Raw genomic sequence first — 19,362 nt, 5'->3', positions numbered from 1 at the left:
TAACACAGAGCCCTGAATAAAATCAAAGTAAAAAAAATATATATATACTACTTTTTACGACCCATTTTGTTTAATGAGATAAACATTTAACAATCGATTAGCTCAATAAATTATTATTTTTTAAATGCCTCAATTATAGCACTACTTTTGAAGCGTGTCTCACTAGTGTCTGACTTCGCCCATGCTGATGAAACTCGCATACCCCCGCCGGTAACTCGCCTCTGTTTAGTTCTGTTACCATGAATCTGATCCCTGAGGTATAGACATGTCATCACTCAATTTAATGGGTCTCTGCTGGTGACTTACTGCACTGTTCTCCTCATTAGATTGTTACAGTAATGAAGCACAGTATCAGGTCTTGTGCAAATGTGATTTTTTTTTTAAAGAGGTTAAATATTTCTTATAAAATAGATTCAAATCTATTTAAATCAATAGTAAGTAACTACTAGTTACTAGTTACAGTGGTTACTAAAATTAGTTTTAATCATTTAAATAAAAAACATGAATTATTTTTTTATAAAAAGTGAATAGTTTATTAAAAAAAAGGTTCAAAGCTATATAAAAATATTTTACATCAGTTTTTCTTTTTTTTTTTTTTTTACAAGATTCAAGCTTACCCAACTTTTGATCATCTTTCTGATCAAGTGTACTGGAAGACCGGCTAAACCACCAGCACTTTCAGAAGATATTTCTGGTGACATTTATTTATGTAATCTTATTGACATTTTGTTAAATTCTTAGCATTTACTCAGTATTTGTCTCGCCTGTAGGATAAGGTATCCATTTGTGCTCACATTAACTCACTTTAATTTGTATTTTTGTAAGTGGTGAAAAAAAAAATTGTAGCAGACATGTGGGCGTTTTTCTTTTAAAATTCACAAAAATATTATTATATTAACATTATTTTTAATAGACATTGTTAAATATATGATGCAACAAAACCCAAAACTGAATAGGTTCCACGCTCCTCTGGAGCCAGTCAGTTAAACAAGGAGCTGCAGGTGCATGTAATTAATGAATTAATTAGCTAGCTAATAAAGCCCAGAGTTAGAAGAGCATGCACTCAGAGCTCATGGCGTCACAGGCAGGTCAGGAGTTGTGTCTGGCTTTTTTTTTTCTTAATCTAATTTTCTTTCAGTAGTATATATAATGTGATGTTAATACTAATTATTGTGATACTAATAATTACAGATATATCAAAAGGTAGTGATGGGTCCAACAAGCAAACAGAACTTACTGAAATGCAGGTGGGTTCATGCAGTGGCCAAACATTTCTATAATATATCCTGAAAGCCCTGCTGAGCTTAATTGCCTATACTTTTTCAGCACCAGAATGACCTTAAAGCCCTGAATGACAAGCTGGCTGTGATGGAGGAGAAAATGGCTTTGTGTAATGCAGTTTTGGATGATCTGAGGTCAATTCAGAGAATTGTACAGGTAACATGTTGTTTTTCCTCCTTTATGTACCAAACCAGAACTAACAGTTTATTAATACTTGTGTATATATGCTAATTATTTGCAGGAAAAAGGCCTTTGTGATTCAGCATTTCAAGGACTGGACAAATGATCATTTGTAACCTTCACAGCTGTATCTGAATGAATAATAAATAAAACTGATATCTTGCACTGATCAACAAAAATAAAGGAGACAAGCATGTGAAGATTTCACTGATATTATATTGCTTAATTCAATTCAAAAAGTTATTACTTTGCCATAATACATAATACTTTGTACAAAACAAGCATATGAGAATTTTCACATTATACATTCCGTAAAAATACAGATCCTTTATATTTTGTCCTCACACTTTGGGTATCAAAAGCAGTCTGTTGGAAGCATTTGTTTCCTCATCTGATGACCCTTTGCACATTTGCTCTGATGCTCACAACCCTTAACATGCTATAGCCTGAACTAAATGTGTCACACTGGGTTGTGTTTGTTTGAAAGAAACAAAATCAATAGTTGAATGAGTTAAAAACTAAAAGATGAATTCAGATGTTTATTGTAAATGTGTCCCAAAAGGACCAATTCATACTCGTATCTGAGACAACATATGATACTGATCTCATAAAAGCAGTTAAATCAAAAATAGGGAGGTTAAAGACAAACTAATTTGGTGATTTGTCATTTCATTGCACTCTATTGTGTGGAAATATATGCAGTATGTACAAACCAATCTTAAACTAAAAGCAAAAGTTAACTAAAATCTTAGAATGGTAAACTTTAAACAAACATTTCAACATGATGCAAATAATTCTTACAACAGAATTATATTAACTTTTTAAAAACTGAGACTTGCCTGTTAACGATAATATCTGGGGGCAGAACACCATTTGTGGAAAGACAACGATTAAAAGATTACAATGCCCATATGCACAACAAAATGCAATACAAATAGTCATCAATAAAAAAAAAAACTGAACCTTGCTACTGTCCTAACATCAAATCTCAGAAACAGGATGTTCCAGACTTTGCACAGCAGTGCTCAGTTGTCTTGAACTAACTTGCATAACAATGACTCAGGACTGAAGCAAAGGGTTCTTTCACTCACTCAGTGCTTACGAAGGGAGCTAAAGCTTGGCTGTGTGTTCTGGACCTGAATTTATAGAGCTTCTCAGGGCTGGAGTGCTGATCTAGGATCTGTCTGTTCCAGTCAATAGTCAGTCAGTCTTTGTAAGTAAGAGGAGACAGATCCCAAATCAGCATGCTGGCTGTAAGAAGCTTCATAAATACATTTACAGATTTAATAAAATATGTGAAAAAAAAAGTATATTAATGTATTAATGTTGAATATTGATGTATATTTTGCATAGATCATTCTAAAACAGACACAATGGCCAGAATTAGTGCTCTTGCTGCTTCGACCAAATCTTAAATGAAGCACCAAGGGAAATAAAAGTAATTCAGCATAAACAAAACACCCCCATGATGTCATACACTTTCTACATATTACTGCATTCACCCCTACACTGTACAAGATCTGGCATGATCAGATATGCAATATGTTTAGCTTGTATTAATCTTAATCAGTGAACTAAAGAAATCTAAAGAGCAATGGGATTAATGTGGTAAACATACAGTGAGCAAACTGCATATTGTCACGGTCAGACAAAAACCTTAAATCTACATTTTTGCTTGTTCACAATGACAATGCAAATTCTTATATTAACAATGTGTTAAAAATTGACAAATCTAAATAACTTGAAAAAAAACAACAAAAAAAACAACAACATGAAAATCCTTGAAAAAAAGTTTATGAAGGTTTTGACCTTCTGTGAAGTCGTAATTTTGGAGATACAAGAAATTAATGCAACAATATATAAGAATGTAAAGACAGTTAGAACTTAACATCATTACCAACACAAATGTTACATAAATAACATTAACAATAACCATTGGCACACACAAAAAAATCAGAGAGTGACTGATATCTAGTCAGTTTGCTCTTCCTGAATGCCATGTGTTGGAGTGGGTGGTAACATTTTGTGGCAAATGGATGTCTTAAAGCCACTCTGCATCAAAATATTAAGGCCGTTTGTGTCCTGCAGGTGGTGCTGAGGGTGTGGGAGATTATGGTCAGCTTCTCCTCATCATAGTGCACACTTTCTTTGTAGATGAAAGATTAAAAAAAAAAAAAAAAAGCATTACTGCATGGCAAATTTCTGACAGGTGGGTTGCAAAGAAAAGGGCAGTGCAGTGTGTAATGTCTTCCGTTTCAAACCCACCCAAAGTGTGATCGCCCCTGTTTTTCTATACAAAAATACAAATACAATCTAAGGGCTTAAACATTTATAATTTTCAAATGTACTACATTATATTTACAATATAATCAGCTCCTTAAAACCTCTCCTTACAGCAGTGGTGTATAAACAGGGGGAGGCTTGCTAGTGCAGGCAAGTTAACTAGTTGTTTCTCTGGTTTTATCTAAACCTTGGCTTGGTGACGTACAAGCAGGTAAAACAGATCACACTCCTACAGTCCTCATTTACTTTTATGTCATTTCAGGGACAGCACAGACATGTATTACTCTGCTTTGATGTCCTGTATCCCTGAGCAAGCCACATAGTGAGACTTAAAAAAAGAAAGCAAGAACACGAACAAGAACAAGATGAAATGTCAATAAAGGCTCAAATCAATTCAGTAACAATAAAGCAGGGACAGGGCTGGGTAACTCCATTAACATGCCTGACCTGCAACTCAAAGGCAAGAAGGACAGAAAAAGAAAGTAAAAGTACTAGATGGGTGGACTCCACCAAAGACAAAGAAACTAACTTGGTCCACCAAGTTGAAGTGAAAATATGGGCTAGGTTGTGGAAATAATTACTGCATTAATCTAATATGAGAGATTTCAATAAATTAACATATAAAAATTAAATACTAGTTACAGGCAGCCAACCAACATACCCATCAGTTACAATTTAAAGGCAAGCAATTTGTCACTCCTTTCTGTTGAGAGAAACTGCTTCAAGATTACATTAGCGTCACATTTCTTGGGCTACTGTAGTCTTTCTAATAAATTACGTATAATATGCTATTCATACCTTACAGCATGTGCTGGGCTTGAAAGAATGACTGCATTAACTGAAAGGGCTTCATTCTTCCAAAGTGCTACATATGCCAATTTTGTGTAGGACATGCTGGCCAATCATTCGTTCACAACTGTTTTTTTTTATTTATTATTATTTCAGTGTGACTGGCTGACAATACATATGACAGATGAATGTCTTTTAATCAGTTCAGTAGCCCTCAGTGCATTTAGGTCCTTGCCGCTTGTGACCGACCTGTACCTTTTAAAACCTCCTATTCTACTCCAAACTAAGTAGCCTGATTTACACTGAAAACATTTAAGGTTTGCAATATTGCTGTTTTTTTTTGTAAAATCTGAAGACATTTGTTATTCAATATTTTGCATGTTTTTACTTTCCCTGATACACTACTGTATTGGTCATCTGATGGCCAGGTTTACAGGACTGTTACAGTGGTCAAAATAAATCATTAGCATATCATAAGGGTGTCTGGAAGGACTGATACAGTGCAAAAGGTGAAGTAACTACCAACCAGTGACCTCATACAAATCTCATTCTAAGTTTGGGTAATTTCATTGTCAGTAAGAGCGCATGTGGAAACTAATCAGAATGCACTGCGACTAAAATACTAGCTCAAGGCTCACATATATATTAAGCATCTAGTTCAAGAGAATATGAACAAACAAAAATGATCTTAGAGAGATTCTTACTCTGAGAAATCTGATCCCCTGGTTTACAGAGCATACTCTTATGCGTCAGAACAAAACTAAGTAAGGTATATAAAGTTTTTTAAAACTCAAATAGGAGAGAGGGATGGTGATCCTTAGCTTTCTTTAGGTGCTGTTGCTGCTGCCGCCCTCAGTCATGGACAACTCATCAGCAACCAAGAGCAGAGCCTCAATATTAGCTGTGGTCTCAGGGCTAAGGAGGTCCACCACATCTACACTGGCCAAGCTGTCTGTGGGAGTGCTGGAAGCTATGGCCGTGGTGTGGAATGTCTGACTTGAGGCAGAGTGATTTCCAGGTTGGGTCAGTGTCTGGGGAAGTGTAGGATTCACCTCGGAGGAACAACACGGTGGAGTTGCCTCTGCAGGCAGTGGTAGCGGTGGTGGGGGCGGGGGAGATGGAGGAGCAGGAGGGGGAGGCGAAGTGTCTGTAGGCTCCTGCTGTGAGGAGGTAGCACTCTGGCTGGAGCTCCTTTCTTTAACCAAGTCTCTGCAGGCACAATGACACTGGCACGACTCCTCCTGCTTAATTATGATGACTGGGAGACTAAGGCCTATCTGCTGCACAGGATTCCCTGAGGAAGAAACAAAGACAGCACATCAAACGTTCACCTTGTCTCAAGCATACATTTCCATTGAGGACAGCAAACATGTTGAAAATGACATTTTATCCTTGAGTAAACCATTAAAATTAGATGGATTTTTGATCATACCTGAAGGTCCACCTACAGGTATGGCTGTTGTAAAGAAGACCTTCTCCACTTTGGGTCCCTAAGTAAGAGAAAAACATTGCAGAACACATAAGCAAAACAGTTTATTCAGCCTTTCAGTTCCCTTTTTTGACACATTTTTGGCACAGATTTATTTTCTATTTATATTTTTTCTCTGTCCTAGACTGTTGTTGGACAGAGGATATTGCCACTTACCAGAACAAAGACAAAGAACCACTGCTTTAGTGGACACAGGTTTGGATAGGCTACAGTCCCTACAGGTATTCTATTCTTGTCTTTATACACAGTATTTTACTTTTTTTCACTATCCTTCATTGCAGTTTTCTAAGGGGCCATGTTTGCTCACAAGCAGCTGTGTGCATGGCAGGTTTATTGCCGGATGAAGAGATAGAAAATGTAAAAAATTCCATCAATTTCGGTTCTTTATTTGATTTTATTATCAGTTTGTGATACTGTTTTTTTATTTTTACACTAACAATTGTAGAACTGAAATTGCCCTTCTGCCATCTTCAGACACATAAAACAAGACCAGCTAATTTAAGAAAAGCAAGTGAAACTTCAGTAATGTTCAATGTTACTTTTCTTTTCATCAGAGTTCCCTTAACCAAGGGTCAAGATGTAAGACAGTCGTAAGGGCATGTGTTTTGTGTATGTGTTGGCACTGACCTGTTGTTCAGGGTTTTGCTGTGCATTAGCAGCACTGCTGAGGATCCACTGCAGGTTCTGGTCCATGACGAGGCTGGGCTGCAGGAGACCCTGTGTGGGGGCAATGGTAATGGTGGGTGTGGGGGCCAGGCTGGCATTGCCTGCTAAAGGCACTGTTTGTGTTACGACTGCCGCTGTCGCTGTGGTGATGGCTGTCGCTAAAGCAGGGTTGGGAATGCTGGCCACGGCGGAGTTGGAGACTGGCAGGGAGTTAGCATGTGCTGGGGGCAGCATGGGTGAGTAGTGTTGAGTGGCAGCAGGTGCAGGGGGAGCGGGCACTTCTGGCATCCGTAGTGAGGTATGGAGGACCGAGGGAAAGGTGGCTGGCGGTGAAGACGTGTGCGTACAGTTGCTGGCAGATTCTGCCTGAGAGGAGGATGCGCCAGTCTGAGTGGAGTTCTCTAGGACAGGGGTGTTGAGAGAGTTGGAAGATGAGGAGGATGAAGGCAGCTGAGGGTAAGAAAGCAGAGCAGATGTGTCCGACACAGCTGGCTGCGATGGTGTCTCCAAGCCAAAAGCCTCCACTAGGTTATCTAAAGGTGAGAAAAATTGAGTAAGAAATGTTCACCATGGCATCTGTGCAAAACATACTTTGCTAATTAAAATTAAGAGCTACTTGCCAGAGGGATGTGCATCGTCTTGACTGACGCTGTTTTCAGGGCTCTGGAACATCAACTCAAATATCCTCACAGGAGTGGTGTTATTCAGATCCAAGCTCTGTGACTGTAGATTATTGAAAGAACAACCACAGAAAGAACTGATATGTTAACATTTTATCAGAGACTGAAGGGTTTGCATCTCAGGCTGTTTAAGCAAGTGTGTTTACATACACTTAATTATAATTAGATTGTTGTGGTTATGTGATTAATCATTATTCATGAAGTCGTGCAAACGGGATACTCCGATTTTTAGATCATATTAGGGCCTAGAAAAAAAATGAGATAATACTTTATCCTGCTTTTGTTTAAATAACTGTCTTTGCTATCCAGGAATTTACACTAAATTTCAAACACTGCAGTGAGGATTTGATTGCATTCAGGGGAACAAGCTTTGGTAAGATCAAGATGCTGTATGAGCATAACCTTACCTTATCCCCAAAATACTAAATGGAGCATTACATTTATTGTACATTTGGAATAGAGCTAACGAAAGAAAGTTGCATCTTTAAGTCAAGGTACCCTTAAGAAGTGCAATATTGATGTTTTCAGCACTAACACATCAAATTCCCAATTACTGACCTGATACCTGATATGTTTTACTATGAGGCAAAGGGGAGACACTAAACTATAACTTCAGTACAATATATAAAAGAACTGTCAGAGGGCCTGCAGCTAATATAATTTGATGTAATTTTGGATTCAACTGTTATGTTTCTGCTTTTTATCTGGGTGCTTCTTCAGAGATAACAATACCCCATAAAAATAACTTACATTGTTGACATTCTCTCTGAGCTCAGAGTCTGTGGAAATTAGGCTCAAATCACTGAGGCACAGTGAGTGATTTGCATCCTGTAACAAAACAATAAATAGCAAGTTAATTTGGAATAATGTTAGGATTCATGTAGGAAAAAAGAAGATTTTTGTAAACTGTAATGTAAGTATTTTGTGAAAAACAGTGATAAAGACAAAAAGTCTAAAAATGTCATATAGAAGGACAGAAAAGTCATATAAATGGACAGATGTAATGTGCAAGTAGAATGGTAAAGGCACTCACCTCTGAGAGAGAATGGGTGAGGTTTACTGTGTATGGTGGGCCTTTATCATGGCCCCGAATGTGACTTTTTAGACTGTATTGTGAACTAAAAGTCTTCTCACAGCCGTCACTCGGGCAGAAAAAAGGCTTCTCTCCTGTACATAAGATTTTTACTATTGAGCATAAACAATAGATCACTTTATGAATTCATTAAACAAACTTTATAGTTGTTTTATCATAGCATATTAAGCAAATTAATATGTAAGCTTTAGAAAAAACCTTCAGACACATCTAGTGCACAACGACTTGCTTTGTGTGATTTCAACATGCCATGCAGTGTGATGCTACAGAGATTTTACACTGGCTATCTGCTAAGTGGTTCCATTCACTATTGGGATAACAGCAAATAATGAAACATCATCTCACCAGTGTGTGTCCGCACATGTGTTTTCAGATGGTGACTAGCAGCAAAAGCCTTACCACAGCCATCATGATCACACCTAAAGAGAATGAGACAATGTAAGAGTCAGGAATAGAACCTGACGATATACATCTCAAAATACACGCATTTACATCTACACATCAGATAAGATTTCTTAAAAAACATTTCTTTAAATGGTCTCTGCTCTCACACACAATGCTCTCTACAAACATTTAAACAAGAATCAACTAGTACAATGAATTTTATGAAACTTGCCAGTGGACGTCTGCACTGCATGGCGTAGGTGATGTACGTACATTAGAGATCATAAGCTTCTAATGGCCATTCCCTCACAAGTTAAAAACAAATTTAAATGCAGCTCAAATGTCAGTTTTATTAGTTATCTATTTGTATCTTTAATTTAAACTTACAAATTATTTCTAGTTCTTTTCTAATCCTTTTAAGTTATTTACCTAGACTTTTGCCAATAAAATCTCAAGCTCATTCTACGACTAAACATGCAGAGCAGTATGCTAGGTATAAGGAAGAGGAGAAAGATATGAATCAAGCAGCTTTACTGAGAGCTGTCCTTACACCAGATTTTCCACTGAACAAAAAAGGTGATGCAGCAAGTTGAACCAAGCCATGGGGTGAGCAGGGAAACCCTTTACAGGGGGACAGTTTCAGATCAGCAAATGTATATTTCAGAAGTTGTGTAATGTAATTTGAATGTAATACTTAAGACAAGGTTTTCATAAAAATATCTACTAACAATAACATCTCCAGCCCGACAATGAAAAAATTGCCTAGGTAATTTTAGTTTGAGAACCCTGATGTAAATGAATAAGAACAGACTTATTGAATTGATTTGTAAAATCTGTATGTGTAAATTAGTAATAGCAGGGGAATGAAGACAGCTATCTACAGCAATAAGGATACTCACCGAAACGGCTTTTCTCCGGTGTGTGTACGAATGTGCTTCCTCAGATCGCTTAGTGTGGTAAAGTACTTTGTGCATCCTTCTGATTCACAGTTAAATGTCTTCCCCGTATGAAGTCGCTGATGTGCTTTCAGCCTAAAACAAGAAAAATCAGGAAAAAAAAAACAGTTTAAAAAATCTCAAGCAGCAAGCATAGTTTTCCCACATTGCAGATTACTAAATAAAAAATAAACTAAACATGAAAATAAATATGCTAAATAAATTTTTCACTGAAATACTTTTCTTATGTTTAGGTTTGCTTTTACATAACATTCAACAAAACATCAAGAGCACCAACATGAGAACCTTCTCTCCTGTTACTGGTATTGGCAGAAGAAAGAAGATAAAAACAGGAAGAAGGTCCTGTGTTCTGGACTAATGTAGTTTAACATGAAGAAATGGTAGAGATAGCATTTGATCATAGCTGTAGTAATTATCTGTCATATGTCTGTTTGAACTGATTAGATAAAACCTAAATGTACATCTGATAGTTGGGTCAGATTGAGGTCAGATTAAATCTCAACTAACCACTCCAGTTTGTTTGGGACGTCTGAGTCTATCTTCTCTCAAAATTGTCCTAAAAGGGTGAAAGTGAAATAGACTGAAAATGTTTGAAAATACAACAGATGTCGACAGAGTTCCTATAGTTGTTCGTAAAAGAGGACACATAAGGGGAATCTGTAATGCAGTAAGTATTCTCACATGTCTGTCAAGAATTGTATTGTGTTTTGGGTAGTGCTGAGATATGCATTTCATTCATGAAGTATACAGCAATACAATATATTGTCTCAGAAATAACTTTTTAAATTATTTTTATGCAGGAATAAAAAGTGGAATATAACAGTGCTTAAATATACTTAATAAATAAAACATAAGTAAAATTTATGTTAAATAGATTAGCCAAACATATAAAAATATGTTTAAAAAAATGTTTAAATGTTTAAAAAACATCTAACGTTTAAATGTTTAAAAAAAAGTCAATATATATATCATCATATATATCAGCTGGTTTACATCAATCTTCTTGCTAAGTAAATATAATGGACAATATTGTGGTCAGCCAAAAGGTTATGTTTATATATTATAGTTTAATAGAGGGCATTAACTCTGTGTTGTGCACTCTAACAAAGTCAATAGTGGTGCAGCTCCCACCAGCTTATGCTGCAGCATTCATACTCTGTCATATGAGAAGTCTCTCTGACAGTATAAGGTCACTAGAGCCATGCCATCTACCATGGAATATGTAGAGCAATGACAAGCAGCTGTTCCTTGGTAAATGCTCTAAGGAACGGGTCAAGGACACTTAATCCAATGCTTACTGTAGAGCAAGAGCATAATGAAGCATGTGTAAAACCCAGATGTAACAAGATGTAGATCATTTTTGCATGTCTAGTTTTCCTCTAACAACAAAAGCAGTTTTCTTTGTCATTTTACGATGCAAACTCTTTTTTGTTATTTTTCCTCATTACCTACATCAGTCCACTGCTGCTCCCATAATCTCCTAAACAGGTCTGTTCCCTTTCCTAATGACCAAGCAGCAAACATCTCTTCATATTACAAAATACACACTGATCACTTTTATCCACAGAGATTAATAACTGATTAGCTGATTTATTTTTTATTTTTAGTCTACTTTAGTCTAGGAATACTGAGATAAATAACTAAGCAGCACAGTAAATTAATAGTCTACTCCTGCTTTAATGAAGCTCTGAATATGAATAACTGACAGTACAGTGATTTATCAGTCTACTTATGCTTATACTTATGCTTCAGCAGAGCTCAGCAACCCTGAGATAAATGTTCAATAAGAATAGAGACTTATCGGTCTACCTTTGCCTTAGCAGAGCTCAATAACCCTGAGATAAATGTTAAATTAGAATAGAGATTTATCAGTCTAATTATGCTTTAGGAGAGATCAGTAAAAAAATTAATTAAAGCAACAACAAACAATAACAAAAATCTGTTAATGCCTCTCAGAGGTCAGCTTTACCTGTAAAGTGTGTTGAAGGCCTTCTCGCAGCCCTGCACATCACACTCAAAAGGTTTCTCCTTCGTGTGGACGCGAACATGGATCTTTAGGCTGTAGGAGGTGAGAAAGGCTTTGCCGCAGCCCTGCTGGTTGCACACAAAGGTGTATTCACCACGGTGTGTTTTCTGATGTGTTCGCAGGTTTCCTGCTGTGCTGTAGGTGCGTGTGCAGCCCTCAAACATGCACTGGAACCTCTTCACCTGCAAAACACACAGATTCCATTCTTTCTTTAGATTCTTTCAGTGCAACTAGTTGTGGAAATTATATAAACAGACAATAATATAGGCAAAGATAGGCTGAGAGCAGGTCAAATTTTTATATGATCAATATAAAAAAAAAAAGTTCTGCAGCACTGCCAGAGGTCACAAGACACAGCAGGTCCTCATTCATCTTGTAGATGCTAATATGAAGCTAATGCATGGCTGCAGGACCGCTTTAAAGCAAACATAGAAATTCCACAGTTTTTATTTAAAAAAATTTGATGCACAGAACATTACTGAAGTTCTGAACAGCCAAATTCCAGACGATTGGACATCATAATGGGCTTATCCCAAAACTTGTATATTTCACAATATAATTTAATGTCGCAATGTACTTACTTTTCTCAAGCATAGGTTTATAGCAGAATGTGCCGTTTTGTGCAATGTCAAATTACAAATTTTTAAACATTTTTGTTGCTTTATACAATGAAAACACGCTGTACTCATTTTACATAATATCTACCAAACTATCAATTATATATCATAATACCATTTATTTTTATTTCTAATTACAGACTGCATTGTTAACATTACTGACCTCTGGCAAAATCTAGAAAAACTATTTTTTCCCAATATCAGCTTTAAGAACACTAACAGAGACCTTAATTTATAGTGTAGCCACAAATATAATGAAAGCAGGTATTAACAACAGGAATAATAATAATAAAAACAATAATATTGAATCAAACAAACACCCCCAAATCAAAATAAACTGATAAAATGGAACTAATAAGTTTAATAAACAAAGAAAGTATTATTGATAAAACAATTACAATAATGACATACAAAAAATATTAAAGCAGGATTTAAAACATACCAAAGTTAAATAAAAGCCAAGTAAGATCAAGTAAACAAACACAATTTTACGTTGCATGAAGTCAGTCAGAGAATACAGAGAATGCTGTAAACCCTGAGCGAAGAATTAATACAAAGACTGAACACTGGTTAACGTAATGCAGTTCCACCCAGAGGCTGTAATTCTTGGTAAGCAAGGTTTAGATTTGCATTTGGGAATTGTGGAGAATTTATAAGTATCATTTGGTAACTGTAGTATTGTTGTTTCCACCCCACCCCCTTCCTATCCTTCCTTCACTGTTTACGTCATTTATTTGGAGAAAAAAAATGTAAGTTGCACCAATGTCTGTACTTAATGAATTAAAATTCACTTAGAATAGACTTTTTGGGATCTGTAGCAAAATCAGTAAGTGCAATGTTTTTGAGTTGTAGTGAGAAAAATAAATAAATAAAAACACTGAGATTGAGTTTTATAACTGCCAGTGTTCCGACTGTGAGAGAGTCAGTACAAGGTAACAGAATGCACAAAGGATCTCTGCCAAGTAGGTGGCAAGTGGCCTCACTTTTGCACTGCCCCACTGATTGTCCTGCTACGCTCAGCATTCATACAGCAGACTCTCTCTGCCCTACAAACGCTTATCCTCACACACATTCACACACAGCAAGCAACACAGCCATTACTATAAGAGATGCTCTCCCTGAAAGACTGAGAACAAAGCACACAGCATGCTAGTTATTTTTAGATATTCATCTGCCCCCAAACATTAGGCTGACGCAGTCATTCAGAGGGAGCTTAACTGGCCTACAATATCTAATCTCATTCAGTGTGGACACAAAAATGAATCATTGTACAACAAAATGGCAAACATATACATGCATACTGCACAGCATATGGGAAGAGGTGAAATTTAACGCAATAATGCAAAAAAAAATCCTGAGAGTAGCGAATACAACATGTTCTAATTGTGTCAGTGTGCTGACATTCACTATCATATATATTTACTCTAAATAGCAGCAAGTTTTTTCAGGCATTTCCTCATAAATCTTTATATACACAAAGGCACAGTCTACATAACAGCAGTTTTTCGGTTATTTAAGAAATTGTGACACTGCTATTGGCTCAGAGACAAGATCTACTGCAAACATGACAAACAAGACATATAATAAAACATAATTATCCATGAGTATAGTACAGCTGTAGTTTGTGTATAGAAAACTAGCATGCATAAACTTTTTTTCTCTTTTTTGTGTGTGGGGGTGGGAGAAAGGAAAAAGAAACCGAGCTGGTCACTCATTCTTGGAAAATTCCAATTACTATTCCCACTGTGTTTTAGTAAACGAACACCTAAACAGACACCTGTTTGCATTAATTCCTAATGCTACTATTGTAAACATGCTAACCAGCTGCTCTTACAGGCAGTGGTTTATATGTTGCTCAAAAAGTACATTTTGTGTTTATTTTCATAGTTACACCTGCTTTGAGACCTTATTTTTGTTTTCTATGTTTGCTGAATGGACCTGCTATAATTGCAAATTGACAAATAATGACAGAATTTGAGAAACATAATTATAAAAAACATATTTAAAAAGAAACTGCAATTTATTCAAAATTGAACTAAAATCCAATATTGTGGACATTCATTGCTGCTTTTCTGAAGACAGCATGCATCTGCATTGACCTTATACCAATTATTATGCTGATAAGAATGGCAACAGTTTATAATTTTCTAGCATCCTCTGAAGACTAAAAGTTTTCATTGGGCTTTCTGAAGCTCTCCACTGAATGAATTGTAAAATTGAAATGTTCAAAATCAGCCACACTGAAAGTGGAGCACACCAGAACATATAGTAAAAGTATTTTAAGTATTTTAAGTATTTAAGTAATTAAGGTGCTCAAGGTAAATCCATTTATCAAACAAAACACATACTTCAACATTTGTATGCCCTATAAAATGCCTTTGATCAAGGCCCTTTTGTTTACAAAGTAGATAAAACACTCAGAGCTTTACTCATAGGGTCAGTCTCTCAAAAGGGATTAAGCCTAGTCATAGATAATATTCATTTTAATGGATCTTCATTTAAAATGCTAATCATTGTCTGCAATGTCTATTTTTTTCTTTGACTTTAGCTATGAAAATGGTCATTCTTTAAAAGTTCAATAAGACTTCAATGTTTTGCTGGTCTACATCAATATTGGAATTAATTTTAAATGGGGTAGAGACGAAACCCATCTCCTCCTACGCAGTTACAGGCTCAGCAAGGCTCGGTTACATTACACAATGCAGCAGGGCATTTGCATGTCCCTGTAATGCAAATAAAGAGGTGCCCTGGCAACATCCACAGCATCAGATGTGCCACAAGCACAACAAAAAGGTCTAGTCAACAAACTACACAAACTGACATTTTTAGAAAAGTTTATTACTGTTACACAAACACACACACACTTTCACAGACTACACACACACACACACCTTGCTTTTAATGTCACTGTGAACCCATAAATCCTTCCAATCTCATTTTTCAAAACCCAACCGATTTTATACCGTTCCTTTTTTTTTTTTAAACCAACAACATAATTGTGTCATACACCAGATCATGGGCTTTGATCACATTAATAGAGGAGCTGACTTTTGTTTTACATGCAGCCAAGAGGGATAAGCCATAATCAGTCAGATCAAACTGCAACAAAATGGATGATTCAGCATGCCATTGAAACTCTGTGCCTTTTTTAAGCTGATCTGGGCCTGGTTATTAAAGGAAAGAGAGGCTAATAAAGGAAAGGTCTAGACAAAGCTGCAGTCATCATGCTTCAGCTTTTAGCCAACTCCAAGACAAAAGGATTTTATAGCATACCCAGCTGTGAGAAGGAGAGCAAGTGAAGTTAGGATAAAATCTATCATATGCAACCATGTGGAATCAGGGGCCCTGAGGGGACGATGTTCTCCCAAACAAATGTTTCTCATTCAAAACATTCCCTATACATGCTATCTGAGTGACCCCCTATTAATACAGTGAAGATAACTTGCAAGCATGTATCTGCTTGGTTTGTTTAATGTAGTACTCAGACAGAACATACATGTAACAAATATAAATACAAGCAATTTACTTTAATTATATCACAGTTAGTTCCGCCCTGCAATGCGATTCGCTGAGACACATTCCAATATTGTATATAAAAATGTCATCCTGACCAAAGCAGTTTAATTATTACTCTTCTACATACACACACAATCAAGCAGTGACACTAATGCTTACAAGACGAAAACACCAGTAATGTGTAACAGATATCTCCTTTTGACATTGAAGTTCTGTAACCATTATTGCCCATATCTGTCTCTTAGTAACATCACTAAAACTAGAGTACAGACTTTTCAAAAACTTTTTAAAATATATTGTCTAGAATCCTTTTATTGTTAGGTCTTACCTCTCTCTGCTTGGTCTCTGGACATTCTGAGTGCAGTGTAAGCGTGGCTCCTTCAATGTTGCGAGGCATGGGTGTAGATCCAGGGTTAATGATGAACTGGATTTGGTCTGGCGAAATGGTGTGATGTATGTAGCCCTGTGACATGCCGTCTGGGTCTGCCATGAAGGCCAGGGACCTTTCCTCATCTCCATCGGCCAGAAACACCATGCCATCTTCGTCTTGCCCACAGTGGCCATCCTCCTCTCCTTCCTCGTCGAGCCGGATAGGGTCCTGCTCTATGAGTACCGTGGTGCGATCATACACCCTTGTCGAGGATGAAGGGGTCTCTGATATCAGGTCGTCTTCTTTATCTGAATCTGCCATTTTGTCGTCCTCATCATCCTCCTCTTGGCCCAGCTTGTCGACCTCATCTTCATCCTCCTCAAAGAACATGGTTGTCTCAGTGAGAGGGCCATTCTCACCCATGATCCCAAAAACACCAAGTCCTATGCGGCTGCCCGCGTATTTGTGTTCCCTAAATTCAAACAAGCAAAAAAAAAAAAAGCCATTCAGATCAGTGAAACATCAAGTAAAAGAGAAAATTATTTTGTTTAACTATTTTGGCAGCAAAAATTCTTGTGTACCCTCAAACTCTTAAAAGGTCTCCAAGATATTCTTGGAGAAAACAAGTACTTATGTTCTTTGCTAGACGAGCATTCACCTTTATTTTTGGTCTAAGGGAGTTCAGAAACTAAGCATGATTAACACCAAACTTCTTGTTGGTACCTGAAACTGGGAGAATGCAGAGGAAGTATTTCACTCCATTATTGTAGTGCAGCAACAGACTTTCAAAACAAACAGGGCCAGGGTGTCAGCGAAATAGGATACCAGCTTAGAGACACACATAGGGACACATCTCTGCCATGTTTCAGTAACATAGCTAGTTAGGTTAGTGTAGTTAAACTACTTAAAACAGAAGAAAAAAAAATCATACAAAGTCTCTTCAATAGAAAAATGAACAAACTGTGAGCTTTAAGCTAATAGCATGAACTACTATATCACCTTTGGGTTATTACACCATTTCATTCCATACCATACCTTAATTTTTATTTTATTTTCTGCCTTTTATTAAATCTTTCTTTCTTTTAATACAATGTTATAAGGCATAGCTATGTCAGATTAAGGCTACTCAAATAAATAAATAAACTATATTTGGCTGTTTATATACTTGATATATTCTTACATTCTTGTTGTAAGCTTAATAAAAAAGTTTTTTTCTTAATTGTTGCCTACTCAACATCATTTAGATAACAAAGCAGCAACAAAGTAAAATACAGCCAAAATTATTTATATTTGCAGTTAGCTACTTTACAATAATTAATTCATGATTGTACAAAATGAAAACTAAGCACACAGACACTATACATTTAAAATAGAGCACATGTTGCTAGGAATGTAGAAAGAGTAGACTGTGGTTTGAGACACACAATTTGATCAGACAGATAGATACTTTATTGATCCCAGAGGGAAATTCTGTTTTTTTTTTTTTTTATCTTCAGCAACGTTTTCCAGTAGAGTGGATAGCTTAATATTTAACCACGTTGCCAATGAGTGTACACAATGCATTAATATAACTTGTAACATGACTATTGTGACTAGCTTAGGGACAGCTAGTTAGGGTGTTGTTAAACTAGTTAAAATTAGTTAAACCGCCACACACACCCTACACAATCTTTTCAACAGAACACTCTTCTACATCATCTTGTATCACTTTTTAGGCCCATCAGAATTCAATGATCAGCTTGGTCTGAAAAACGTTCCTAAAGGGAACAAACTAACGTTATCAAATAGTTTTCTTCCAAAAAATGTTTTCATGTCACAGAGGGTTATGAGGGTTATAGCTAAAAGTTAAAGCGTTGTGAAGTTGGGTCTGGACTCAGTGGTCACAGTTTGGGTTCAGGGGTTCTGGAAGTTTCTCAGTACGTCCTGACATTGACAAACACAGTAACCTAGTTAGCGAGCTACATATTTACGACCACTGAACATCTGTAAATATATAAAACCCATACAACAGTGCACTCACAGATACATGTGATAAATTCGCTGCTGCCGCTCAATGTTCTCTAGACATTTGGAGAAGTTGAACTAAGTGTTGAACGTTACTTATCACGCGGTTTGTCTGAGGACACACTGACACACTACTGAAACCGTCAGTCAGGCTGGTCAAGAGAAGACGGTCGCCAGGCAGCTGCTTAGCGTTAGCTCTGCTAGCTAACCTACAGATAGCTTAGCTAGGGACTGGGGACGCAGCTAATGCTAAGCTAGCTAAGTTCGCTAGTTAACATAGCAACCGCTGTATTTCTGCACAGTGTGATAATAAAGGACAAAAGCATTAATAAATATAGAGCCAAAGAGCAATACCCCTGCTCAAATATAACCACAAAATATGGACGCGCAGTTTTAACAGCCAAGAAACTGTTAGAAGGAGGTTTTATTAAAAAAACTCCTTTAGCTAAGCTAACAGTTAGCCAGGCTCATTCAGAATTAGCGCTGTACTAGCCAGCCAGTTAGCTAACTTAGCTTTAGCTATCTACTAGCCTGTTTTGACAGCAGGGTGGGAGAGCTTTAGCCTCATTAATATCGTTATTTATTTTCAGTAACAAACATGACACAAGTCAACACTATACCAGGACGCAAAAATCACTAAAACTCGTCCTAACAAATTAGCCAACTCGCTATGAAACAAAACAGCAGGGTAATGTTATAAAAAGCGAGGCAGTGGTTAGCTAAACAACTCCAAAATGCTGCAGCTTCAGTTCGGCTAACCAGCTGAGAGAGAGAGAGAGCCTGGCTGTAGCGCAGGCGGCTGGACGCGGCGCTGAACTCTGGGAGCTGCGGGAGCGAGACAACACCAAAAACACCCGCTCACACAACACAGTCATATCACACCACAACACTGAATTAAATTACCTGTGTTTAGCAGACGAACAGTGCTTGTATAATTCTGCTTACTGGCACTTTCCACCCTTCCCCTCCCCAGCGGTACCATGATTGAACAACAGCGAATTCCAGTTCCTCTTCCTGAAGCGTGCTGC

The 19,362-nt window shown here is 37.0% G+C and overlaps 1 protein-coding gene across 2 annotated transcripts; it reads right to left on the bottom strand.

Moving 5' to 3' along the window:
- Window positions 1–1,657: 1,657 nt before the first annotated feature.
- mtf1 (metal-regulatory transcription factor 1) lies at window positions 1,658–19,362 on the bottom strand. 2 transcript variants are annotated; one of them, XM_007249610.4, is made up of 11 exons: window positions 19,238–19,362; window positions 16,289–16,802; window positions 11,771–12,009; window positions 9,745–9,876; window positions 8,807–8,880; window positions 8,402–8,535; window positions 8,119–8,196; window positions 7,309–7,411; window positions 6,650–7,221; window positions 5,966–6,023; window positions 1,658–5,827 (listed from the first exon to the last, which is right to left on the bottom strand). In XM_007249610.4, exons 2-11 carry the CDS (start codon window positions 16,751–16,753, stop codon window positions 5,361–5,363), a joined length of 2,322 nt encoding a protein of 773 aa, XP_007249672.2. In that variant the 5' UTR covers window positions 16,754–16,802; window positions 19,238–19,362; the 3' UTR covers window positions 1,658–5,360. The 2 variants fall into 2 exon arrangements, with proteins under 2 accessions (XP_007249672.2, XP_022529461.1); XM_022673740.2 differs by lacking the exon at window positions 19,238–19,362 and adding an exon at window positions 18,351–19,039.

The sequence above is a fragment of the Astyanax mexicanus genome, chromosome 6, assembly GCF_023375975.1.
Source record: "Astyanax mexicanus isolate ESR-SI-001 chromosome 6, AstMex3_surface, whole genome shotgun sequence".
Classification (NCBI taxonomy): domain Eukaryota; kingdom Metazoa; phylum Chordata; class Actinopteri; order Characiformes; family Acestrorhamphidae; genus Astyanax; species Astyanax mexicanus.
The sequence above is the reverse complement of the archived record's forward strand: the minus strand, read 5'-3'. Positions and strand labels throughout refer to the sequence as shown.